Source organism: Spermophilus citellus, assembly GCF_964194105.1.
Source record: "Spermophilus citellus genome assembly, chromosome: 17".
Classification (NCBI taxonomy): domain Eukaryota; kingdom Metazoa; phylum Chordata; class Mammalia; order Rodentia; family Sciuridae; genus Spermophilus; species Spermophilus citellus.
In genome coordinates, this window is record NC_138199.1 from 31,677,789 (window position 1) to 31,704,210 (window position 26,422).

The 26,422-nt window shown below is 52.0% G+C and overlaps 1 protein-coding gene across 1 annotated transcript; it reads right to left on the minus strand.

Moving 5' to 3' along the window:
• Positions 1–3,906: 3,906 nt before the first annotated feature.
• On the minus strand, positions 3,907–26,422 carry SLC13A2 (solute carrier family 13 member 2; the record flags this gene model as incomplete). Its single annotated transcript, XM_081272556.1, has 12 exons — positions 3,907–4,068; positions 4,553–4,690; positions 5,300–5,461; positions 6,576–6,697; positions 6,961–7,049; positions 7,251–7,469; positions 9,109–9,231; positions 9,357–9,537; positions 10,195–10,394; positions 10,503–10,639; positions 11,684–11,812; positions 26,321–26,422. The coding sequence occupies 12 exons, from the start codon at positions 26,420–26,422 to the stop codon at positions 3,907–3,909; spliced, it is 1,764 nt and encodes a 587-aa protein (XP_081128682.1).

A 26,422-nucleotide genomic window follows, 5' to 3' on the forward strand; every position in this document is an offset into this window, starting at 1 on the left:
GTCTGATGGGAGGCCCGCAGTTAGAGTCCTGCTGGGTGGAGAGGCTTCTCTCCCTTCCTAATCCCTCCTGCTGTGGGAGGCTTAGTTGTGGTAGACAGGAGCAGTGTGTGTGTGTGTGTGTGTGTGTGTGTGTGTGTTCACTTGTGCCAGTGTCTGTAAATACAGTACACGTGTGACTATGTGAGTACTTACATTTTTGTTCTCTCACTCGTGTGCCACTGTGGGTGTGCATTAAGCTGTGGAGCTTACACAGTGCTGCTCCACGTGACTGTGCCAGTGAGTGTGAGCATCTGTGTACTTGTGAGAACACTCAGGTCTGAGTGATTGTGGATGGACAAATGTCTGTGACTATGTGTGTCTGTGTGGGTTTCCAGGATGGTTTCTGGGTGTCAGAAGGGCTGTGAGGGCTGGTGGCATGGTGTGTAAGAGTGTCTATGAGGGAGTGTGTGTGGCTGTGTGTACACAGGTATCCACGTCTGCGCAGGGGTCAGCAGGCTCTGTGTGTACCCAGGAATCCGTGGCTCTGTGAACACATCTTCGGGTCTCACCACCTTTAAGAGCTATTCTACTTGCCCAGCATAGTGGCACATGCCTGTAACCCCAGTGACTCAGGAAGCTGAGGCAGGAGGATCTCAAGCTTGATGCCAGCCTGGATAATTTAGTGAGACCCTATCTCAAAAAATAAAAAAATAAAAAGGGCTGAGGACGGAGCTCAGGGGTAGAGCGCTCCTGGGGTCAATCCCCAGTGTTGCAAAAATGAATGAAAAGAAAATAAATAAGGAGCAACTCTTCTGAGTCCTTGTCTGGCATGGAGGCTTCAGGGGGCACCCTCCCTAGGCTAGCACCCCATAGGAGCTCCCCCTGTCTCAGCTCTGACCCACCTTCTGCTTCTTCAGGGAGCAACCTCCCCCCTGAGACTCTGGGGTAGAGGGACAACTCATGGCCAGAGCAGAAGGGCCTCCCCTGGGGCTAAGGACCCTAATCTCTAGGGACACTAGAGTAGGATCAGCCTGTTTCCACCTGTTTCCCAGCCTCCCTGACATCCTGCACTCTGCAGGCTTCTCCTGCCAGGGCTTGAGCGCCACTTCCCTGAACCCTCTGGTTGCCATAGCTGTCTCCTGGCTGGTGGGGCCGGCAGGAGGAGGGGCGAGAAACGAAAACTCCCAAGGCCTCAGGGAAAAGGAACAGGGGCAACAGTAGGAGTTGGCTCAGAAATCTAGGCCTATCTCTGAGCTTAAAGTGACTTTGGCCCAGAGACCAAATGCTGCCTCAAGGTCTTATAGTACTCCACATAGAACAGTCTGGAAAGGGTCTTTGAGCGCTGTGTGTCCAGCTTCCCCCCCCCCACCCCCCCCCCCGCCACCCGGGAGCCAGAAAACCCTCTCTGCTTCTGATCCACTCATCCATTTGTTCATTCATACAACATTCTCTGCGCCAGGCTCCACGTGGGAATGGGGGACACGGCTCCATCAGGCAGGCTGTCCTCTGGATTCAGCTTCATTGATGGTCTCCAGCAACAGGGAGCTCACTACCACACAAGGTCTGGAGGTAGGAGACACCCAAAGCCCCTTGCTTCCTGGAGGGCATCATCAATGATGGGGTGTGGGTACCTGGCAGGGAGATCATGTCCCAGCAATGTCCCATTCACCTGCCACCACCTTGATTGTGTGTGCTGAAGAGGCCCAGCTGCTAGGCTACCTGTCCAAGCCGACCTGGGCTGGCAGGCCCTTCTTTCAAAGGCTAGCCCAGTCTGTGCTGCTTTATTGCCTGGATAATGACGGTGATTAGCCCGACAGGTGCCTCCTGCCATCGGGCCGCCCTCTTGCCTGCTGAGGAGGGAGGTTTCTAAGCATCAGAGGGAGATTTGGTCCCTGAACAGGGTGATCGCACCCATCACAGTCAACTTCTAGACCCAGCTTGCCTTGGGTCCACCTCTCCCAAGAAGGCTGAGCCAGCTGTTCCTCATCTCCTGGGATTGCTGTGTGACCTCACTCTACACCCAGGTCTCTCTGAGCGGGACTAAAGGGGACATGGAGCTGAGAATACTGGGTCGGGGGTATGCACCCTGAGAAACCTTTTTCCCAGTTGAGGCTGATAGCAATTCCTCAGCGAGGTCCTGAAGATAGCAATAACAGGGGGTCCTCCTTGCTATGGGGCAGGGCAACTCGGGCGGTAGGGGGGAGCTGAGGCTGCTCCTGCTTACCCAGTGCATTGTGGGTAAGCTACTGGGGGAGCCCCGCCATTCTGGGGCTGGCCGTTCCCAGTGAGGGGACTGTTGCCTGGGGCTTTGGGGGGTCCTGGTGCAGGTCTGGGAAGGAGATGTGATTTATGACTGTGCTTCACGTTTGAGGAATGCCAGCCTGGGGGGCCGGGGGGAGGCGGAGCCACTCTCCTGACACTCCTTGCTCTCCTGGAAGTCTGGCATGTCCTGTCAGGATCCTCTGTCCCCTGGGGACAGCCATGTTCTCCCCTGTACAGTAGCCCCCTCCTAGCTGCACTGCCCATGAGTCCCCCGGCGGCTCCGGGGAGATGCAGTGAAAGCCCAGCCTAGGGGGGTGCAGAATTAAATCCTTTCTCCCTTCACATCTCGGCTCCCTTTTCCATTCAACCATGAGGCTGATGGTAAATATCTCTTTACCACTGCAGCAGGAGGAAAGTGGATGAAACTCTAGAAACTTCCATCCAGATGAGCTCAAGGCTTACATACCACCCTCCACAGTGAAGGAACTTAGGATAGATGCAAAGATGAACTTCTAGCCAGGAAAGGATGTTGAGCTCCTAGAATGGATGCTAGCTGTAGTATCATCCTTCCCTAGCCTATGCCCACTTTGCCAGATAAATGAAAGCTCCGGAACCTATGAGAGTTCAGGGTCGGGTGGCAGAGGAGGGCAAGTGTGGAATCAAGAGCAGAATCATCCAAGGTTGTCAGGTTCTGAACTCAGAAGGTCATGGCAGTTTTGAGCCTGTTCCTATGAGTCTAAACTACATTCTTCTTGCTGCAGGGTGCCATTTGGGGTGAGGGTCCATCTTTCTGGGCACCCTGCATGGGTCAGCCAGCCTGCCTCCTCTGATCTGGTGGGACCGGTTTTTCCAGCTGGAGGAAGGGTCGGTGAAGAATTGGCAGGGGCACAGAGTTTTATGTAAATGCTCAGGGAGTGCTCTGGGAACGGGGAGGCCGGTTTTCCCAAAGACACGCAGGGACTGGCAGTTCCCAATTAGCAGTCCTGGTGATGTCAGTGCTGCTATCCTGGGTGGCTGCGCCCACTCTGATCGGGGTGCCCTGACCATTACCTTCTCCTGTGGGTGGGAGGGATGTCAAGGGAGCCGCCGCAGGACAGAGACCAGGCCCCCTCCCGCCATATCTCCAGCCTGGCCCCACCCCCACGCCGTGTTGTGGAGCAGTCTAGAGAGCGCTGTGAGAGACACCCCAGACTCTACTGAAAAAGACTTTATTCAAACCTGGGAGCCTGGGGAGACCTCAGAACGCTGGACCAGCAGTCCCTGAGACAGGCCTTGCTCCCAGGCCACTCCAACCCTGAGTTTCAATAAATACAGTGCAAAGGGGTCTGGTCACTAAGCTGGGGAGACAAAGAAGGGCAGGGTGTATTTTCTGTGAACACACACGTGTGCACCACCAAACACGCACACAAACCCCCCTCGGACACACTCACGACAGCACCATCCTCACACGCACCGGCACACACACACATGCATGCATAGATACACACGCTTTCCTTTGACACACTAGAGATGAGCACACACCTTCACAAGCACACTCGATTGTGTAGACGTGGGCCTTTCTCCCAGTCTTCAGCCCAGGGCTTAGAACTTGGAGTGTCCCCTCCTGGCTCAGAGGAAATGGGACGGGGTGGGATTTTCCTGGACATGGCTAGGCGGCACCCCAATCTAGGGGCCTGGCGTGGTGGTGTTGAGAAGGCATTGGGTCGTGGTATTGGAGTGGGCCCAGAAAGGGAAAGTGTGCAGGTCAAAGATGGGGATGGCCCAGCTGTTGATGGCTAGCGTGATGACCAGCACTCCGATGATGTTGAGCAGGAATCCTGCCCGGGCCTGGTGGGATGAGAGTCAGTTCAACTAAGCAGATACTGAGCAGCACCATTAAGTACCTGTCAAGTGTCCAGGGGTGCTCCGAGCCCTTCCATTAGCAAAAATCTGGGAAGTCCTTCTTGTGATCTAGCCCGCAGGGCTTGGCAACTTTCTTGCTATTTTCTTGACTCCCAGGGCTAATCGGGAAAAGGGGGCTCCTCATGAGCTACAAGCCTGGGCCTTGTTTTCTCTGAGTTCATCTCCCTAGTATGGGTACACCAGGCCCTCTGGATCTTCCGCATGTCCCCCATTTCCTTCCCTCTCTCATGGCCCAGGGCTGGAAGTGCTTGAAGATGTTCCCACTGAGGGGTCCTGTCCCCAGTCTCCCCTGCTGTCTCCTCACCCCTGAGGGTCCCACTCTCAGCTTGGAGACTCTCAGTGCCTTTCAGCCTTCTTTGTGGCCCAAGAAGTTGGAAAGACAGGGCCGGAAGGAGTGCTTGCCACTCACCATATCTGACACTTTGAGGCCCCCGAAAGAGAAGACGATGGCGTTGGGTGGGGTGGCCACAGGCAGCATGAAGGCCAGGGAGGCCGCCAGAGTGCAGGGGAGCATGACATAGAGCGGGTGGAGGCAGATGGCCTGAGCCTGGAGAGGGGACAGTGGGGCAGAGCTGAGCTTGGTCCCCATCCCAGAGGGAAGGTTGTGGCCCCAATTCTCCTGCTTCCCTGGCCTGGGGGACAACCCCAACCCCCTGCACACTCTCTGGTCATAACCCACCGCTTCCGCCAGAAAGCCCTGGGTGACCTGGGAAAGGCCCCTTGACCTCCCTGGAGGGGATGAGTGTGCTGTGGGGCGTAGTGAGGGGAGGGGCCCATAAAACAGATCTCAAAGGGGCTCGGGAGGTGTCATCAAAGGCTGTGGGAACGAGCCTGGAGAGGAAGGGGCTGGGGACGCTCCAGGGAGCAATTTTACCCGTCACCTCTGGAATGACCAGAACAGGGGCTGGGGCAAGGAGGTGGGCGAGGCCACCTCTGAGCCCCATCAGGATATTCAAGGGGTGATGTCACCAGGGAGGGGGTGAGTCAGGGGCCAGAGGGCCTTGGGGCCCGAGAGCCCAAGAACCTGGAGAAGGGTGAAAGCTCAGGGGTCCTCTGCAGGAAAGAAGAGGAGGCTGAAGGCAGGTCACTGTGCCCAGCAGGCAGAGCCCCTGGTGGGGCATCCAGGAGGGGTGCTTGGGGGAGAGGTCCAGCTCACCATGGAGGCCAGGATGGGCAGGAAGAGTGTGGTGGTGGCCACGTTGCTGGCGCACTCAGTGAAGGTGGCAACCAGGAGACACAGGAGGAAGGCGGTAGCGGGCGGTGGTACACTCTGCAGCGGGGCCAGTTTGTCTCCCAGCCACGCAGACAGGCCGGATTTCTGGGGGCAGGAGGGTGGCGTTAGGAGACAGGGCTGCGGGCTGCCCCGGGGTGCCCCCTGCCCTCTGCTGGGGGCTCTGGGAGGATCCTACTCCTGCCACATCCCCAAGGTCTTCAGAGTGAAAAACGACTCTGAGGGGAAGACAGGAGCCACCTAGAATCAAGAGGTCTCTTCTGCTGCTCTTAAGGAACAATGAGGGGAGGGGAGAAGGGCCAGATGAGAAACTAGGAGGAAGGGTCCTCAGAAAATCTGGGACTTGGCGGGGGAAAAGCCTTCACCCCATTTACCCCTGCTTCCTGACTCCTCTCAGGGGGTCACTGGGCCAATTCAGCCTTCTCCCTGCCCCCTCCAGCCTAGTGGGTTGGGGCTGAGGGAACCTTACTCCTGACACGAAGGGAGAGTAGGGGGAGGGCTGGGAAGAGGGGGACAGAAGGATGGGCAATCCACAGGGCGAGAAGAGCTCCCAGGTCTTGTCCCGCCCACATCCGTAATGCCAGCCTGGAAGCGCACTGCACGGGGCACACAGGGAGCTGGGACTTTGCCTCATTCCGTGCTGCCGTCTGAAGCGCAGTGCTGGACACGGTGGATGGACGAACTAACCACAGACCCAGGAGCCCCAGCACCGATCCCTGACCTGGGGCAGCTGCCTCCTGTCTGCAGTGAATGAGCTCAGCGAGAACAGATGCCCAGGTGCAGTTTCTGGGATTTCCCTCTTAGAGGGAGGCTCTGGAGAAAGATGCCCTGTCCCCACAGCCTGGCCTGGTGTGATCATGGCGCCCCCTGGTGGCAGCAACCGGCAGACTGTCAATGCCTGGCCAACCATAAGGGGCGGGTGGAGGTGGAATTCATCGCCCAGAGCAGGCCCCACCCACCAGTGAAGAGTCTCTCTCCCTGAGGATTCCGGTGGGGAGAGGTCGCTGGGGCTCGTGTTTCTTCTTCCTTTCCGTGGATGGGACCACCACCCATGTCCCTCTAGCTTCTGCAAACTTGCTGCCCACTGCTGGGCTCCTAAGTGGGTTCATGTCTGCCTTTTGGAGGGCACAAGCAGGCCTCTCTCTCCCTCCCACAGGGTTTCCCTCAAACAGCCTGGGGAGGGGGCTCGGGGGTCTCTCACCTCACTGCCTTTGGCCAGGGCAAAGCCACCACCCAGCAAGAACACGATATTCCAGGGCATCTTCTCGTTCACTGTCTTCCAGTTGAGGAGGGCGGGAGGGGCCTTCAGCCTCCCTGGTTTTTCTATTCCCCAAGCAGAGAAGGATGGGTCACCCAGAGCCAACCGGCCTCCACTTGGGGGCTCCTGAGTGGGTCCCTTCAGAGCTTAGTGCATGCAGGAGGGAATCCCTCAGTTCTATAATGTTCCAACTTCCTTCCTGAGTCCCTGTGCCCTTGGCAAGTCACCCCAACCTCTCTGGGTTTTGTTGACTCCTGCCAAAGGTGCATTACATGCCTGCAGGCAGGGGCTGACCAGAGACCCTTTCTTGCCCAGTCCAGGTGCTTACCTGGGTTCTGGGTCAGCCCTGGGATCTTGGAGGGCAGGATGAACATAATTATGCTGATGAAGATGGCCACTGTCCCATCGGAGGCCATGCTGTGGGTGGGGCAAGGAGGACAGACTTTGTGGCTCAAGACTGCTCAGACTCACAGGGTGGAGGGGTGGTAGAGAGAAGCCTCTGTCCTCCACCCCCCACCCCAAGAGTGACCTTGTGTTCTGCACTGGGGACTCTGCTCCCTTCCCTCACCTCCCAGCATTAAGCCTCAGGTATGTCTCCTCCTCCCCAACAGCTCTCACCTTTCGCCCTTGTCATTAGGAAAAGCTAGGTTACCCCAGCCTTCAAAGAAACCCGGCTCTCGTGTGAACCACAGCAGCACCAGGGCCACAAAGAGGATGGTGACAGCCTTTTCTGCAAAGCTCATGGGGCCCAGCAGCTTGTGCTGTCTATGGATGACTTGGAAGGCTGCGTCCTTTCGCTCATTTTCCTGTTCTCCAAAGCCAAAATTCTTCCGGAAGCTGTAGGCAGAGGGCAGGAACAGCTCGTGAGGCCCTATACCAGGCAGGGAGCCAGGGGCTCTGAGTATCTATGATGTGAAGACTGAAGCCCAGAGAAGTCATTTTGGGGTCACTCCACTAGCCCTGACTCTACTGATGGTTCTGGAGAAGAGCAGAAGACTCAGAGGGGACCAGGGCTTACCAGGGGGAGCAGGTTGACTTGTGCTTGTCCCTGCTCCACCTGCCCTGTTGATTTCCTTCCTCCAAGGGATCTCTTTGGCTGGCCTAGTAGGACCTAGTGGCTTGGACCCTCTGTCTCCTCCCGGTGCTAACTCGCAGCTCCCCTCCTTCACAAGCCTCTCAGAAAATCCTCCTGCTGGCCTCTGGGTGTCCCCTGCCAGCCTGAGCCCCACTGGAATTGTCCTCAGTGGCACAGGAGGCTATGACCTGTTTCCTTGCACTGCTTACGTAACTTGTGTTGACATTTAACTTTTCACTGGGTAAATCTCACTTGCCTTCTGGACTATGAGTTTTTCAAGGGCAAAGAGCATGCTTTACACATCTTTGACTTCCCCATGGTGCCTGGCACTGTGCTGATCTCTTCAACTACCACCTTGCCTTGTACCAGTCCCCCACCTTAATCCAACCTCCTCATATGTGACCAAGTGATTTGCTGAAAGTATAGCAATGATGCTTACAAACTTGCAATGGCTCCCCTCTGCCTGGGAAGGCAGGGCAAATAACTCAGACCACAGTAGCACTGATACCACCACTCCTGTGCTGTATGCACAGTAGACATCACTAATCAATCCCAGACTCGATTCCAACTGAGTCTTATCAGGGTCTCCAAGGATTTTCAACATAGAACCCCAAAAGTGACTAGGAGTTTCAGGGTTGCAAATAGGAATGCAACCTTATTACTTTTGACCTCAAGAACAAGTCCTCAAATCTTCACGTGGCTCACAGTATCTTCTACAATCTTCCCCTGCCCGATTCTTGAGTTTTGTGTCCTGATACTCCCCCCACCGCCCCTTTTCTTTTTTGTGTTTCAGACCCACAGGGCCAGAGTCCCTCCAAATGCCCAGGCTCTTCCTTGCCTCTATGCTTTGGAATGTGTTGATCTGTTCTCTACTTGACTGATTTTAGTCCTATAAGAGTGGGCTCAGACATTGTCTCTTTGAGAAGCATCTTAGAGTGTCCAACTACCCGAAGCACTTCATCCTCTGTCATGGTCTTCACCATATCATCATCTATCAAGGATTTGCCAAATGCCCATCAATATTCTCAGCACTTAGCACAGGCTCCAAGCATGCAGTAGGAACATAACAAATGCTTCTACAATTGTCATGTACCTTAAGCACTTATCCAAGGACTGTGGAGCATTAGGGGAAGGGGCCTGGTCTGGGCATCAGGAGATCTAGTTTTCAATCCCAGCACTGAAAAATCTAGTGGCAACCACCCTCAAGTCAGTGCTCATCTACCAACTTAGGTAACATCATCCACCAAGCAATTCCCTCAAATAGGAGGTCAAGTGCACCGAGGGGCCTTGGGAGAAAGAGCCTTATCAAGGGCTCTGTCATTTTTCACATCTGGACCCCACCAGAAGCTCCCAGGGGTACAGACAAAGACCTGGACATCTCTTATTCACTCCACCACTTACTTGAAACCCAGGAAGAGGATCTGAAGCCAAAGCCAAGACAGAATCAGCAAGATGACCATGGTGGGGAAGGCAAAGCCGAACCAGGAGGCAAAGTTCACCACGTTAGGGTTTTGGGGAAAGATCCTGAAGGGGACATAGGCTGCTGTGTGACATTGCCACAGCAACTGCCCAGCCCCAGTTGCCTCCCAGGGAGAGCTCAGGCCTCCCCTACCCCAGCCCTCTCATGCCTCCTGCCCTCCATCACTCACGAGGAGACCTGGCCTTGTAGCACTAGGTTGGGTGTGGTGCCAGTCAGTGTGGCGATGCCCCCGATGCTGGCCGAGTAGCAGACGCACAGGCTCATGCACTGTGTGAAGCGGATCTGTTCCTGGGTTTTCTGTATTTTCGGCTTTGAAGGAGCAGCGGCGACAGGGGTGGCCTTCCCATTATCTGAGGAATAAGGGAAAGTTCAGGTTGGGGCAGGCATAGGGACAGCTTCGGGGAACATGGTTGAGGCTCCATGGCCCCCAGGGTATCTTGTCAGTGGACAGCCTATACCTGGGCTGGGAGGAGGACAGAAGCTGTTCCTAGGTCTGAGTGGGCCCAGAATTCCCTGGAGCCTCAGGCTGAGAGTACCTTTAGACACCATCTGGTCCATCCTCTCTTGAGAGAGGGAACTGAGGCACAGAGAAGAGAAAAGGATTATCCAAACAAGGCAGGGATGGCACCTAGGGCACTGCCTGCCCACCCAGGCTCCAGCTCTCTTCTCCTAGGGTGGCCACGCCTCTTGGATTGCCCAGGACTGACTGAGGGTATTCCTAGCACATGGGTCAAGACCTATTTTATTTTGAAAACTTCATTGCAGTACTAGGGATCAAACCAGGGCTTGAGCTGCTCTACCACTGATCTCTACCCCTAGCCCATGGGTCTTGGGATTGTAAAACCAGGAAAGTTCCAGGTAATCCCGATCAAGCTGGTCACTGTGCCTCTCACTTCCCTCTTCTCTCCACAAAGGCTCCAAGATGACCACCCTTAGGAAAGGACGGCCTCTCAGATCTTCCCCCAAGAACTGAGTGGTTGGGGTAGGGCCTGCCTCTTCTCTCTCACCAAGCTTGGTCACCTCCTTCTTGGAATTTGGTTCCTGGAGCTCAAAGGTAGGGTTGTCACTCCCCTCCTCGATGTCCTTGGGTGTGCCATGCAGCTGCTCCAGGACCGCATGCGCAATGGGCACCATCATGGCCGTGGTGGCTGTGTTGCTGATCCACATGGACAGGAAGGCAGTGACCAGCATGAAGCCCAGGAGTAGCCTAAGGACAAGCAGGTGGACACACTGTCATTCCAGCTCCCCTTCAGGGACTGGGAGCCCTGAGCGCCGCCCGACCCCTGTTCTCCTGTCCTGGTTTGTGGGAACTCACAGGGCCGGCCGCACCCCGATGAGGAGGAGCACACGGAGGGCAATGCGTTTGTGCAGGTTCCAGTGCTCCACAGCGATGGCCACGAACAGCCCCCCGATGAACAGGACGTTAGTGTCCTTGAGGTACTCGATGCAGACCTGGTGGGCAGGGATGGGACTGAAACCAAAGGTAGACCTGGGGTCTCCCACGATGCTCCTGTGCTTTTAGGGTGCAGGTCACTAATGTCCCTGCAGACTGGCTCTCCCCTGAACTTTTGGGACTAAATGGAAATGGCCTTTGGATCATCTGCCATTTGATATTAACCAGGTTCCCCAGTTCTTGCCAAACTCACTCTTTGTCCCCTCAGGATGACTGGGCGACAATCTAGCCTGATCCTGTTCATTGTTCAAGCCACGGATTGGGAAATAAAAATAATTTTATGCTCTTTCTAGAAAGCAGAGCAGTGGTTTTCTACAAGTGGCCATCAGATGAACTCACCATCCTCACCATCAAATGCAACTTGCTAGAAATGAAACCACTCTCACCTACTAAATCAGAAACTCAGGGGTGGACCCAGCCCTCCAGGGGTTTCTGGTGCTGTTTCACGTTCAAGAACCTCTGAACCAGGAGTATAAAGCCCGCCCTCTCTATCTGTGGGTTCTGCACCAACCTTGAATGGAGAACATTTTTTTTTAAAAAGCTCATCTATACCCCACCCCATCATTATTCCCTAAACAATACAGCAGAACAACTATTGACATTGAATTAGGTATTATAAGTAATCTAGAGACAACTTAAAATATAAGGAGGATGTGCATATGTTATATGCAAACACTATGCCATTTTGTATAAGGGACTGGAGCATCCTGGGACTTGGGTATCATGAGGTCCTGGAGCCGATCCCTTGTGGATAATGAGGATTTACGGATTCTCAGGGCCCTTTTCCTGCACCAGGCCTTCAACCTCCTTGGCAAATCTCGTCACTCTCACTTTTAATGATCTTTCCACATCAGCCACACACATTTCTAGAATGCCCTCCTTGGCCTCTCCCTAGTTCCTGTCTCACTGTTCTCTGGCCTGTCAAGCAGCGGCATGCACACCACCTGCAGTGAGGGAGGCTCCCTTGGTTACCAGGGCTCTCAAGAAACCCATGCCCTCTCCCTGGGATCCCTTCCTCCTGTGGATGGATGGGTGGGGCTCACCTCAGAGGCATCCAGGATACCCATCATGGGGAACAGGATGATGGGGAAGAGGGCAGTGACGGCCAGGGGCAGAGCCTCGGTGCACCAGAAGAGCGCCATGAGGATGATGGTGTAGGCGCAGTAGGCTTCCTGTGGGCGGGAGGGGAGCAGCAGAGCTGATGGAGGGGGCAGGGGTGCGTCCCCTTCTGTCCCCAAGAGAAACCAAGTAATCCGTAACAGCATGGCGGGTGGGGAGCCTGCAAAACCCATGAGTCCCAAACCCAAGGTCTCAGTTTCAGATAGAAATGAAAAAATAAAGCAAGGCACTCACCACCTTGTCTTTGACCTTGGCGGCCCAGACATTATCATCCAGTCATACTGAAGAGACTGGAGTTGGCTGTCAGGCCCCATCCAGTCACAGAGGACTGCATGGGGTCCAGGTTAAGGTCCTGAGATGAAACGGGGGCTGACAGAGGAAGAAGTGGGACATGGGTGATGTGGGCCCCTGCCAGGTCCCTTCCCTATCTCTTATCACAACCTGTGAGAATGGTTTTATTTGTATGATTCGTGTCTCCTCTGCTAGGAGGCAAGCCCCATGAGGACAGAGTCAGTTTTGTGGCATCTGAATCCTTAGAGCCCAGGACCCAGCAGGCTTTGGAGCGAATCTTGTTCTGGGTGGGTCGGTGGTCTTCTTTGTAGCAACCCTGATCTGGCGGCTGCATCCCACAACTCCAGAGGCATGTTCACATTTATAGACCCCCTGAAAGTTTTCCCCATCCCTAGGTTGCTCAGGGAATTATGGGGAGACCCTGAAGCATAGTCTTTAGGTACCAGAAGCCTCTCTTCCCTTACCAAGGCCTCCAAGTCAAGAGAAGTTTGAGCTGGAGCAAGCTTAAGCTGGAGCAGAATGAGGGCCAGACAGTTGGCCCCAGAAGTCAAGGGTCCAGCCTACTTGACAGAGCCTCTCCCAGGGCTGGGGAATCATTAGCCAAAGGAGGCCTCCAGGGAAGGAGGCACCTGCCCTGTTTGCCAAAGAAAGGGGCGTCCTGCAGGGATTAGTTGGACCACAGGCTGGGAGAAGGGCTCCTCTCTTAGCCTTTCCAATTGCCCCGTCCTTCTCCTTCTTCCCTCCTAGGCTCACCCCTTGGCATCTTATCTCCTTAGTACCCTGAAGCTTGGCAAAGGTCCCTTAGGGGAGGGGGAGGGGATTCCCTGGGGGAACAGGAAGATGCTGTTTATTGAACAACTCTTAAGAGCTGGGTGTCAAACAAGAGTCATTAAGGAGGGTGTGGTGGTCCCACTTTATGGATGAGCTCCGAGAGTGAAGTGGCTTGCTCAAGGTCCCAGAGCTAAGGAGTGGCAGAGCCAGGATGGGATAGGGCATCTGGATTGCCTAAGTCCCAGGGCTTCCCAAGAGCACTTTGCTTGCAGTCATGTAAAGGTTCTCTGGAGCCCCGCAGCATGCAGCCCGCACAGTTGCTCACAGCCCCACTATGGAGCCGAGCAGGCTCTCTTTGCACTAAACCTCCACCGCATCTAGGCCTGCACACAACCCATCAGCTTCAGGGGTGGGGCCCCTTGACCCTCGACCAGAGATCCACCCCTCACCTCCCCCAGCAGGATTCTGCTGATGCAGGTATTCCTCCAACCACTTCCTTACTTGCAGTAACTGGCTGGCCAGTTACTTACCCTCCCCTTGGGCTAAGGGCAGACCAACCCCTCTGGACCCTAGTGTTCCCCCCACTTAGCTAGAACTATCTGGCCACAGGCAGGAGGAGAGCTGGGGCAAATTGCCACTGCATTGATTCCAGGAAAAAGCTCTGCAGAGGAACTGTGAGACCACTCTGCCAGGCATAGTGATGTATGTGCTTCAAAGGCTTTTAACTCACACTTAGATGCTCTGTGAGGTGCTGGCTATTGTCCCCATTTGATAAGAGACAGGTGAAAATAAATCAGGCAGATATCTCAAAGCCACCACCGTGGTGGTGCAACCAGCTATCTGGGAGACTGAGTAAGTCTGGACAACTCAGTGAGACCTTGTACCAAAATTTTCAAAAAATTAAAAGGCTGGGGATGTAGCACAGTGGTAGAGTGCTTGCCCAGCATGCACCTGGGTTCCATCCACAGAACTAAAAAAAAAAAAATTGCACAAATATAAAGCAAATAGACTGGGCCATCTTGTTCTTAGGGCCCAGTTTCTACTCTGAACTCAATGCCTCCCATTTGAAGGTGTCCTCAGCCTCAGCCTCCTTGTGACGGGTGGGGTGTAGAGGGGATAAGCTGAGGCTCTGTATCTAAACAGAACTATCTTTCCAGGACCTGCCACTTCAGTTGCCTGTCTCTGTCAAGGCATGTCACTTTATTTATTTTTATTTTATTTATTTTTTTTTGAGATGGGGGTGTGTGTCTCACTATATTGCCCAGGTTGGCCTCAAACTCCTGGACTCCAGTGATCCTCTTGCCTCAGTCTCCTGAGTAGCTGGGATTACATGTACTTGCCACTATGCTGGCTAAGGTGCTTCATTTTTGAGACCCCCATTTCCACACTCTAAAGGAAGTTGTTAATCGTCAAACTTGCCCCTGTGACTCCAGCATGTTTAAAGTCTTTGTTTTATTTTTATGTGGTACCAAGGATTGAACCCAGTGCCTCCCGCACACTGGTCGAGCGCACTACCACTTGAGCCACATCCCCAACCCTCCAGCATATTTAACATGTGGTTCCTTTCTGCCACTCCCCCCACCCCCACCTTTTTTTTTTTTTTTTTTTTTTTTGCAATACTGGGGATTGAACCCAGGGCCTCATGCATGCCAGACATGTGCTCTACCACTGAGGCACACATCCCCACTCCCTCTCTTTTTACAACTATGCCGGGTACCTCTCTAAAACCTGTCTCATATTCTATCCTGAAGCCTTCCCTGACCCTGGTGGCTTTGGCTCTGTGTCCCCACCCGGCCTCCAGGACAGTCTGTCAAGCCCATAGCATTATTTGCTGACTTGTTCTTCTTGGATCATGGGGCATGGAATTCTGAGGATCCATGAAATTAGATGCGAGAAACTAATCCATCTATTCATTAGTATCCAACCAAGGCTATGAACATAGGTCACAAAGTCCCAGTACAGACTGTCCTTGGTTTACAAATGGTTTGGTTTATAATTTTTCAACTTTATAATGCTGTAAAAGTGATAAGCAGCTGGGAGTGGTGGCGCATGCCTGTCATCTCAGCCCTTTGGGAGGCTGAGGAAGGAATAAATCACCAAGTTCGAGGCTAGCCTGGGCAATTTCGGGAAACCCTGTCTCAATCAACAAATCAACCAAATCCTCCAAAATTAATTAACAACAAAAGGGCTGGGGATGGAGCTCAGGAGCAGAGCCCTTGCTTAGCATGCAAGAGGCGTTGGGTTCAATTCCTAGTATAGGAAAAAGAAAAGGGCTGGGGATGGGGGATAAGCATTCAGCAGAAGCTCTGCTTTCCTGTACATCAACTATTACCCATTCATCAATGGTGAGTGCTCACACTACGGTCCTGCTTCTCACTCTCAGTGCAGTATTTAATAATTACATGAACGATTCAACACTCTTAATACAAAATAGGTTTCATGTTAGATAATTTTGCTCAGCTGTAGTCTAATGGAAGTATTCTGAGGACATTTAAGGTAGGTGAGGCTAAGCTCCGACGTTTTATAGATTAGGCGTATTAAATGCTTTTTCAATTTGAGATGCTTTCAATTTATGTTGGTTTATTGGAACATAATCCCATCATAAATCAAGGCACAGCGATGCTATTTACTTTTTTTTTTTTTTTTTTTTTTTTTGGTACTGGGGATTGATCCCAGGGGTGCTTAACAGCTGAGCCACACCCAGCCCTATTTTGTATTTTCTTTAGAGACAGGGTCTCACTGAGTTGCTTGGTGCCTCGCTGTTGCTGAGGCTGGCTTTGAACTTGTGATCCTCCTGCCTCCACCTCCTGAGCTGCTGGGATTACAGGCGTGTGCCACTGTGCCCGGCCCACGCTGTTAACTTTTTCTTTTCTTTTTGCAGTACGGGGGATCGAACTCAGGGTTTTACACAAGCTGGGCAAGCACTGAGCTAATTGCCCAGCCCATTTTTTAAATTTTAAGATGGGATTTTGTTAAATTGCCCAGGCTGGCCTCAAATTTGTGACCCTCCAGCCTCCTGAGTAGCTGGGTTTACAAGCACTGTTTATAGTATTATTGGTGACTTTGTTACAGACGTTTTTCTTTTTTCATTTCTTTCTTGCTTTTTTTGAGACAGAGATTTGCCATGTTTCCCAGACTGGCCTGCAACTCCTGTACTCAAGCAATCCTCCTGCCTCAGCCTCCCAAATAGCTGGGACTACAGGTGTGCCCAGCTCTTACTAATATTTTATTGTGGCTGTCGGATATTGAATACTTGCCCAGATCAGTTGTTGTAGTTATCTCAGAATATATCTCCGTACATTGTTTATACAGATTGCTATCTGACATTATGGTAGTTATTATACCAATGCTAGATCTTTCTAATGCACTGATAAGGAAGCACATATACCTCTGAATTGCGATGTCTGTTTCCATGATTTGATAACCATATTTCAAAATAATAGGGTTCCTTTTAATTCTACATATTTTATTTTATGCATTTCAAAGCAATATTTGGAGGAGGGAAGCAGAGACTTAGCGAGGCTCTGCCGTGCCTGTTAAGCTGGGAGGATCTGGGCTCGAAGGTTGGGGAGCTGACAGTATTCTGAGAGTCCCCCTGGGTCAGGTAATGGCCCCTTGTGCACCCCTGAAGGACAGAGCACTGGGGATCCTTTCTTCTTGGCCCCATACATGTCTGATTTCAAGGTCAGTTTCCTCTGCCCTAGAGGTGGGAATTCAGGGTTAGCCTGTCCTCCAGGCCTGGTGTTCTCTGCCTTGCAGCCTGGCTTTATGGAACTTGAGCTGGCCAAGTTCAGCTGGTAGCCTATGGCCAGCTCCTCTCCAGGACTGATAAACTACACGAGTTCAAGGGCGCTGTTCACATTTGGAGTTGTGCAAGGAACAGCCCTATACTGCTGCCTGCAGCCTCCTCCCCTGGAGCTCAGAAACCAGTGGAGAAGAGTCTTCTCCTGGGGGTTGCTGCTCTTGCTTCTGGCTGTCACTGCCTCCTGCTTCCCGGTGCCAGGATAGTTGTTCTTCAGTTGTAGCATATAAGCATTTATCCTCTGAGTGTTTTCTCACTGCCCCCCTGTGCGGAAGATTGAATGCAGGGCCTCACACATGCTAGGCAAGCGCTCTGCCCCTGAGCCACATCCCAGCCCAGTGTCTGTCTCTGAGCTCCCAAGGACAGGAGCACAGTCTCTGGGTCTCTCCCTTCCCTTCTTTGTTGGCCTTGGCTCCTCCTTTCCCACTTGTGCTTCTCCCCATCCTTGGAGGTTCATAGCCCTGTTCATACCCCCTTGTCCCCACCTCCATACAGTCCCTGCTGCTGGAGGCCCTGGGACTGGGTGCGGGGAATGGAGTTGGGCCTCTGGCCTGTTCATCAGCCACTCACTCCACAAGCACCCTCCCTGGGTCTGGCTGGTTCAGCCCCTCACACACTCCCATGTATTTTATTTTTTCTTCAATGTGGGCCTCTAGTCTGATCTAAGGCCCAGCCTCTGTCCCCAAGACTCCTGTAAAAGTCTCCTCATCCATCTGTCTGTTTTCTCTCTTGTCCCTGAAATCACTTCTCCTTGCTGGATCCAGTGATCTCAAGGCACAAATCTATTTAATTTGCATCCCTCTCCCTCAGCACACAGCCATTCACCTTGGCTCCTGCTGCTTTCAGGTACCAAAGTTCAGGACTGGTCTCTGCCTCCTGTCTTTTTCCCCCCTCCTTGGTGCTGGTGATTGAACTTAGTGCCTCGCACATGCTTTCACTCTCTACCACTGAGCCACATCCCAATCCCTGTGGGCCGTGGGCCTTAAAATCTCCCTCCTTGCTGTCTCTGCTCTGGCCACACTGGTCCTCTTTGAGTCCCTCCATCCTCTCTCTGGCCACAGGGCCTTTGTACATCATTTCCTTTCTCTAGACCTCTCTTGTCTCCCTACTTCACCTAGTTTAGTTGATATCTACAACCTTTTTTTTTTTTCTTTCTTGTAGAACTGGGAATTGAACCCAAGGCCTCATGCATGCCGGGCAGGCACTCTGTCACTGAGCTATATCCCCAGCCCCTCTTCTCAGGCTTAAGATCTCAGCTCAAACCTTCCTTCTCCTGAGAAACTTGACTTCCAGGCTCAGGTAGATTCCCCATTTTTCACACTCTAAGTTCTGGTACCTCTTCTGCACAGTGGTTATCGCAGCCTATAATCAATGTTGTTTTATGAACTAAATGATAAGCATCAATTTTTGTTGCTAGGCTGTGCCCTCTGGGGTCTGAGCCCCTTTCTGCTTATTCCAGCAGGGAGCCTGGCATCTTTGCAATACAGCTAGCATCCTGAATGACTGAGTGAATGAATGCAGGCCCTCAAGAGAGAGACATTAGTCAGGCCCAGTTGTGCCCCCAAGGCTGACAGCATGCTTCTTTTCCAATGGGAAAGCACACACTGGGAATCAAAAACAAAAAACAAAACAAAACAAAAAACCTGAGTGCCAAGGCCCAGCTTTATTACTGTGTATTTTTGGACAAATTACTTAACCTCTCTTGACTTTTTTTTCTTTTGTTTCTTTTTTTTCCTAAGAAATACACAGCCTTTCCAGCTGTACACACATGTATCCCCTTTATATAGTTACAAATAGAAATAAGAAAAACACTGACCTGACTGGGAGAGTAAAAAAAAAAAAGTAAAGGAATAACAGATGTGAATGTGCAGAAATGGTTATAAGGCATTGCATCCCCTGACCAAATAACAAGGCTGGCGTTGGGGGAGCAACATGCTCCGGGACTGCAGGGAATCAGGATGCATGAGCACAGATGCATGACCAGAGAATCCAGGGCAGACTCTGGACCCTGGGTGAGTGGCTGATGTGGGCAAGGTCAAAGAATGCGGATATTACGGGCTGTGACTGTCAGGCAGAAGCAAATACACCCACAGTCTCAAGGTGTCACAGCTTACTTCTCCTGGTGATTGAAGGTTAACCCAGGGTGGGAATGGACTGGCATACAGCAGGCCTCTCCTGCTGGCCCTCTGCCCCTGCAAGTGGGGATGCGGCTGGCAATGAGCGTACCTAGGGCTCAGAAGCAAGGTGGGGCACTGGGTGGCATCCTGCCAAGCACCACTGTAAAGGAGAGATGAGAAGGGTGGGTGCCCAGAGGAGAAGGGCTTCCTCCCTGAGTCTCCTACCATTTGGGCTGAAGAGGGGGTTCAAGAAAGGGGTTGCTGAGTGGGTGCTGAGGGATGAGTAGGAGTTCGGTTGGTAGGCAAGAGGGGTTGGGGTGAGGGGGTAAGCACAGAGGGAACAGAACACGGCAGAAAAGATCCAGATCCATTCCTGGAAGGGTGTATACTTGGAAAGAACCTGATGTGCTGACCTAGGACTTTATTGGAAAGATAAAAGCCGGAGTCCTTTGAAGGCTTTAAAGCAGATAGAGTGAAATGGTCAGGCTGGTGTTTTATTAAAAGATTATACAGGGACTGGAGGTGTAGATCAGTGGTAAGGCATGTGGTTAGCATGTGTGAGGCGTGAGGCCCCCAGTATCAAAAACAAAAACACGAAACAGAACAAAAAAAGAAAAAAAGAAAGAAAGAAAAGAGAAAAAACCGAGTGTCAGTAGCCTGGCAAAGTGGTGCACATCTGTGATTCCAGCTACTCAGGAGGTTGAGGCAGGACGATGGCTAAATTCAAGACCAGCCTGGACAACTTAGTGAGACCCTGTCTCAAAGTGAAACAAAAAGAATTGGGACTGTGGCTCAGTGGTAGAGTGCTCATCTAGCATGTGTGAGGCCCTGGGTTCAATCCCTGGTACAAAACAAAATAAAATTACACACGAGTTCTCTGATTTGGGGGTTCTTAACCTGTTTTGGGTACCAGGACCCCCCCTTGGCAGCTTGATGAAGACTTCAAATTCCTTAGAACAAGTTTTTCTTTTTCTTTAAATATATATTTTAGTTGTCAATAGCACTTTATTTTTTTATTTATTGATATGCAGTGCTAAGAACCAAACCCAGTGCCTCACACATGCTAGGCAAGTGCTGTACTACTGAGCCCCCCCAGCACCAGCCCTAGAACAAGTTTTTAAAATGCAGTAATTAAAACAGATAGGCCTATAAAGAGAGGACCGTATTGGAATCCAGCTATTAAATTATGAAAAGGAAAAAAGAAATGCTGGCAAGATGACATCCTTTCCAGGCAGATGTCAAATGCCTAATACCTTTGAGGACTGAATATACAAAGGGGACAATGGTTGATTCACTTATAAAAATGCGTCCCACTGTCTCCACAGCAACCCGCCCAGAAGCCAAACCGCAACTCCAGCAGCAGGTGGCCCTCAACAGTTGGGATTTGTTCAGATTGCCAACTCCCCTCGGTTTTGTCCCCCTCACATCCTTCTCCCACTTCCAACTCAGGCCCAACCCCCAGAAAGCCAAATATGCTCTCCTGACCAGTCTGGGGGGTGCCCTGCTCTATTTAGCCCACCTTTGGCTCCCGGTGCTCACAGCCTCCCTGTAGGGCACACCTGAAGCTGGCCCTTTCCTCCTGTGGTTCAGAAGTGTACCCATCCCCTCCCTGCCCATCCCGGGGCTCTGCCAAACGCAGGCGATGATGGCTGGTTCCTCCAATCCTTTCTCAATTGGGTGGACTCTGTTTATTTCTGCCCCCCTATGCAAAGGACTTTGTTGCATCATCTTCTCCTCTGAGAGAGGATGGAATTTCTTTCCTCCTTCCTTTCTTTCTTTTTGGAGATCAGGTCTCACCATGTTGCTCAGGCAGGCTTTGAACTCCTGGGCTCCAATGATCCAACTGCCTCAGCCTCGACCGAGACAATGGATTTCTGAGTATCAGAAATAACAAAGGGGGCGGGGGAGATTCCTGACATCACAGTTTGGGCCACAGCCAGGCTTTCTGTGTCCAGTAAAGAGCCAACGCAAGCTAAGCCGGGGCCACATGAACACAGCATTCCCACACTCCCCCGCAAATTTGATCCTCACCACAGCCCTGGGCCTCGCTGGATTACATCTAGGAAATGTGGCTGTTGAAAATTGTTCCTTCTTTTCCATTCCTGGCTTTCACCTTGGAGCCGCTGATAACCAGGGATGTGATTTAGCAATCTGGGGGCAAAGTCCGAGTTGGGGAACCTTCTCTCTCTACTCTAGGGATTCCCCCTGGCCTTGGAGGCTGGCTCCTTCTTCTAGTGCTACTTTCAGGTACCCTAGAGACGAGGGAACCTGTCTCCGCACAGCCCCAGGTGCTGCTTGCTTGTATCTGCCCTTGGGGACCATAGCTGCCACTCTGAGGGGATGGCCAGATGTGCCTTCCTGTTTCACAGGTGGAAACATCTGAGGCCCTCAAGTGGACAACAGCCCATCAGAACAGAACTGTGGAGAAGTGAGGCATATATATGGAGCCTGAGGCCCGTTGGTGTTTCCTGGGGGACCCGGAATGCAACAAGAGGCAGAGCGTGGAAGGAGCTGGAGGTGACGAAGCCTGGAGGTGGGCACTCTGGGTGTGGAGGATGTGTTGTCTCATCTTCACAAGAAACAGCCCCTTAGAGGTGAGAGGGGTGGAGAGGCTTGGTGAGGTTGCAGGCTGCATGTGGTCTTGACTATATTTGAATCCACATCTTATCTGATTCCAAAATGCATACTTTGTTTTCTGGACTCTGCTTTCATCCACCAAGAGCCAGAGAGTCTCAAAAGATACAGGGTCCAAATTCCTCATACAGTCTTCCGGTCCATAGTGAGTCATCTAGAGAGTCCGGTGCCCTTTGGGATTCAGGAATAGCTGGCAGGAAGGCTCTCTACACAGATATTAATGTGCCCATGTCCCCATGTCCTGTTTTTGTCTTTCTAGGCGTGCGGGTAATTCAGATGAAGAACTTCCATCATCTTCTGTTTTCACTATAACTCAATAATGATTTCTGCTGAGCTCTTGCCCAACACTGTGCCCTAGGGAGACTGTCTTTTTTTTTTTTCTTTTTTAAAATATTTTTGGGAGTCTGTCTTTACAGATGGTCCCTTTGAGTCTCAGGAGGCATTTGCTATTTTTAATTTTTATTTGTTTAATTTTGCTCTACCAGGGATGTCCCTCTACCACTGTGCTGCATCTCCAGCCCATTTTCTTTTTTATTTTGAGACAGGGTCTTGCTGAGTTGCCCAGGTTGGCCTCAAACATGTGTGCACCACCACACCCAACTGTGCTTTTTACTCTTAACTTACTAGCTGTTTGACCCTGGAGCCAATCATTTACCATTCATGGTCCATAGCCTAAGATCCCCGCTCCTTCCCCTGGCCTTGCAGGACATTGGCTGACCTCTCCCTCCATCTCTAACCTTGTCTTAAACACTCTGATTCTCTCACTTCAGGCCACCTTGCCAAGCTCGCTCCTGTCCTCAGCCCTTGGTACTTGCTGCATGTTCTGCCTACACTGCTCTTCACCCAGAGCTGGGCTTGACTGGCTCCTTCCTGCCATTCAGGTCTCAGGTTGCTGTCTGCCCCTCAGGAGGCTGCCCTCCCTGCGTGCACAGCAGCCCCTCTCTGAGTCACAGTCGAAAGCTGCTCTAGTGTTTCCATGGATTGTACAGCATGTGCTTTCCATATGTCTCCCCACTTCATGCCCTCATGAGGAATGCCCGTTTCGTCAAATTCTCTCCTCCATGAACCTAAATGGTACCCGTCACATGGCACTCAGGCCTGGCTTCACCCATAAGGGAAGGGATGCACGAATGAATGAATGGAAGGTGCCACACACTGAGGGTGCTTCTGTCTGCAGGGCTGGGGGTGCAGGGAGTACTTTAGAGTCTACTGTCCCTGATTGGCAGGGACCATCCGAGGGGACCAGCATTTAAGGGTTCTGTGGCCATTTCTGCTGTCTCCAGCCCTGCACTTTTCCTCCTGGCCTTCCCTCCACCTGGCCTGCCCCCTACATCTGCCCCTGACTGGAACCTCACCAAACACCACCTGCTTCAGATTCTCCCCCGATTCCATTGGAAGAATTTGCTCCCTCCTCTGAGTTCTGCAGACTTCTTGCTGTATCTCTGTGTGGCATAAACGCCTGTCTCTGGACTGTAAGGAGCTTGAGGACAGAACCTTTGTATTCCTTTCTGGAACCCCTGGCACAGAGCAAGTGCTCCACAGACCTCTGGACAGGAAGGATGGCGGAAGGTTTGGCTTGATGGGCACGAAGGAGGAAGGCTTGGGAGGGGGGTCACAATGGGGGTAACACCCTGCCTCCGTGAACAGCCTCAGGCAGAGACCCCAAGACCAAGTTTCATTCTAGACTTTTTTTTTCTAGCTGGAAGTTTAAGCAAATAGCTTTATCATCCTGTGCCTTGGTTTACATGTCTATAAAATGGAGATAACAGTGTGGCAATAGTCACACTGAGGTTTTTGTGAGAAATAAGTGAGCTAATACTTTGAGGTGCCTGGCCCAATGCCTAGCACATCAAATATACTCAATAAATGTCAACTATTATTATGGACGCAGGTCTGAGCCTAGTGTGGGGTTTCTCCTTCCCACATTGGGGGCCACAGCCTTAGTCTAGAGACTCATTACAGAAAGCAGAGATTCAATGGGAATTCAGAAAAGGGTTCCCTTTGCATCTCTTCCTACCTTTATTTCTTCCCTCAAGAAGTACTTTCTGAGCATCTGCTCTGTGACCCTGGGATTCTGCCCTGGTCGAGATGAGGCCACTGCCCGCCTGGGGCCTACATTCTAGTGCAGGAAGTCAGAGGATAAGCAGAAAAGGAAACCAAAAGATTGTTTCAGATAGTGAATGTTCTATGACAAAAACAGGGGTATGTAATAAAGAGCGGCTGGAAGATCGGAGAGGTTTTCTGAGAAGGTCTTAAGTGGAGGCATCTGGGAGAATGGTCCAGGCAGGGCGGAGCAGTCTGAGGAGCACTGAGAAGACTAGAACGGCTACCTACTGAGGAGTGACCTGGAGGTGGAATGTAGGAGGTAGGGCATGGAGTCTGAGGGGTTGGCATGGGGCAGAGCCTCAGGATGGTGCTTACTCTGAGAGGTTTGGATTTAATTCCAAGTTTGATGGGAAGCCCACTTGGGGTTGTAGGGTTAGTGACATGATCTTAGGCTTTGAGATCATCCTGACTGCTGGGTAAAGAATGGTCCAGGCAGGGGTAGGACAGGTGAGAAATGACAACATCCCCACCCTGGGATTCCATTCAGAGTACCGATGTCCCCAACTTATGATGGCTCAATTTAATGATTTTCCACTCATGTTGGTGGAAAATTGACATATATTCGGTAGAAACCATGCTGGAAGATTTGAATTTTGGTCTTTCCTAGGCTAGCAACATGTGGTCAGGTCCCCTTGGGTGATACAGGGCAGTGTCAGTGAGACACCGCTGCCAGTCAGCCACACAGTTATGAGGGTGTACACCCCTGTTCCACGGTGTGGCTAAGCCAGGATGGGTGGTAGGCTGGGTTCATGAAGTGTGTTTTCAGCTTGGCAATAGTTAAACCTAGGTGGAGTTTATTGGAGGTTACCACATCATAAAGTCGGGTGCATCTGTGGTGTTTTGGGGACAGTGGGTACACAGGGCCTGCTGGTGTGTGTGGACATGGATAGTGAGCCCTCTAGGGTGACTCAAATGAATGAGATGAAATTATCACTTCTGTTGGGGCTGGGGGAGGAGAGAGGGACCCTGAGTTTTTGGCTCAGCACAATGAAGGAGCAGGTTGAATCATTTCTTGGTAAGACTGAGGGAAGACCCTGCTGGAGAAGGTGGGCACTTAGGGTTTTGATCTGGATCTGGAGACGTGTAGGCTACTTACAGAGAAAATATTCAAGTGGGGAAGCCATCAGGGTTAGTTGAAGAATACAAATGTACAGACCAGGGACTCAGCATAGAGACGCTTTTAAAAGCATGTGAGACACCATAAGGTCACCTGGCGGGGGGGGGGGGGAGAGGGAGGGGAAGGGGAGGGGCTGGAGGGAACCCTGGGAAACCTCAAGCCTCCAGCATCAGATGGAGAGGAGCCAGGAAAGGTGAAAGGAAAACCAGAAGGTGTCACAGAAGCCCAGCGATGACGGTGGCAAAGAGAAGGGTGACTGGCTAAGATGGAAGCTGCTAAAGGGTAGAGAAAGGTGCAGGTGGACTGTGGGGTTTGTTTGGTGCCATGGAAGCTGGTGGGGACCTGGGTCCCTGGAGCTGGGAGCCAGTCAATGAAGAAAGTGCAGGTGTGGTGTAGGCAGGGTCTTTGGGTCTGCTGTTGTGAGAGAGAAGAGAGGAAGGAGTGTCTGGAGATGGGATGAGGGAGGGGTTTTGTCTGTTCAAGATGAGAGATATTATGGGATGTTTGTGTGCTGATGGGAGAGAGAGAGATCAGGCAGCGGGGGAGAAATTGACCATGCAGGGAAGACAGGATAATTGTAGGAGCAAAAGTCTTTGCAAGTGGGTTCCTCAGAATTAGGACAGGGTAGGCAGTGTCTGGGCCAGCTGTGGGTGGCAGGACCAGCTATACTAAAGGGACAGCTGGGCCTCCTAACACACTGCATTCCCACCCAAAGGCCTGGTTTCTAGCACAGGTTCAGGTTTTCCTGCGGGACCTTGGGAAAATTACTGGATCTTTCTGGGTTGTGCTTCCCCTAGGGTGGTGATGGTGGGGTTATCACACTTGCCTATTTGAAAAATGCATCGGATAGATTCCCAACAGAGACATCACTGGCTTTGACCTGAGGGGAAATTTGGCTCTTAGGTCAGCAGGCTAATTTTAGATTCATAATTCTGCATTTCTTTCCCTACAGAGGAACTCGAAAGGGTACAAAAACCTGGCTCCATGAAACCAGGATCTGTCCTGGGACTTTTGAGTAAATGACTCTACTTTCCCCAACTGTAAAATGGGAGGGTGGGACTTGCTTCATAAAATGGGGACTGGGGTTAGTAGGTACAGGGTGCAGGCCATGAGGTGGAGGCTCAAATGAATGAGATGAAATTATCACTTCTGCTGGGGCTGGGGAAGGAGGCAGGGACCCTGTGCCCCGACTGTGTGCATTGACAGGGGTTCCCCTCTTCCCATTCCCCTCCTCAGCAGACCTAGCCCTTGAGGTTATAGGTTAACTTCTCTTTATTTATACCTGTGAAGGTACAGACTACCTGAGGTCAGCTTTCTCCTACTTTCCTTCCTTCCCTCCCAAACCTAGCCACCGACCTCCCTCTTCCTGTCCTCCACCCCCCCTCGCCCCCAAAGAGCCCAGTGCAGGGACTTGGGTGGCACGTGGTAGACAGATGGACTCCATCGGCTTCCTCCTGCATCTCCTTTACAGACAGGATTGGCTTCCTGTTCCCCAAATGCACCTGATTGATTCACAAGGACTTCTCCTTCTGGGTACCAAGCAAAAGCCCCCTTTGACCTCTTGGACATCAGCCCTCAGGAGGACCAGGAGGTTATAATGACACTTCCAGGGTAGAGGAGATGAGGAGGCTATGCTGGGTCCTAAGGATGTCCCACCCTGGCCCAGACAGACCCTCCCCTGCCTCCCCTGGAGCTTTCTGTGCCCAGAACCCCAAGTCCTTACCTTACTGGGAACGAGGATGGGCAGAGGCAGCAGAAGGATGGGCAGAAGCAACACAATCAGATAGGAGCGATAGGCCCACAGGCCCTGCCAGCAGGTGGCCAT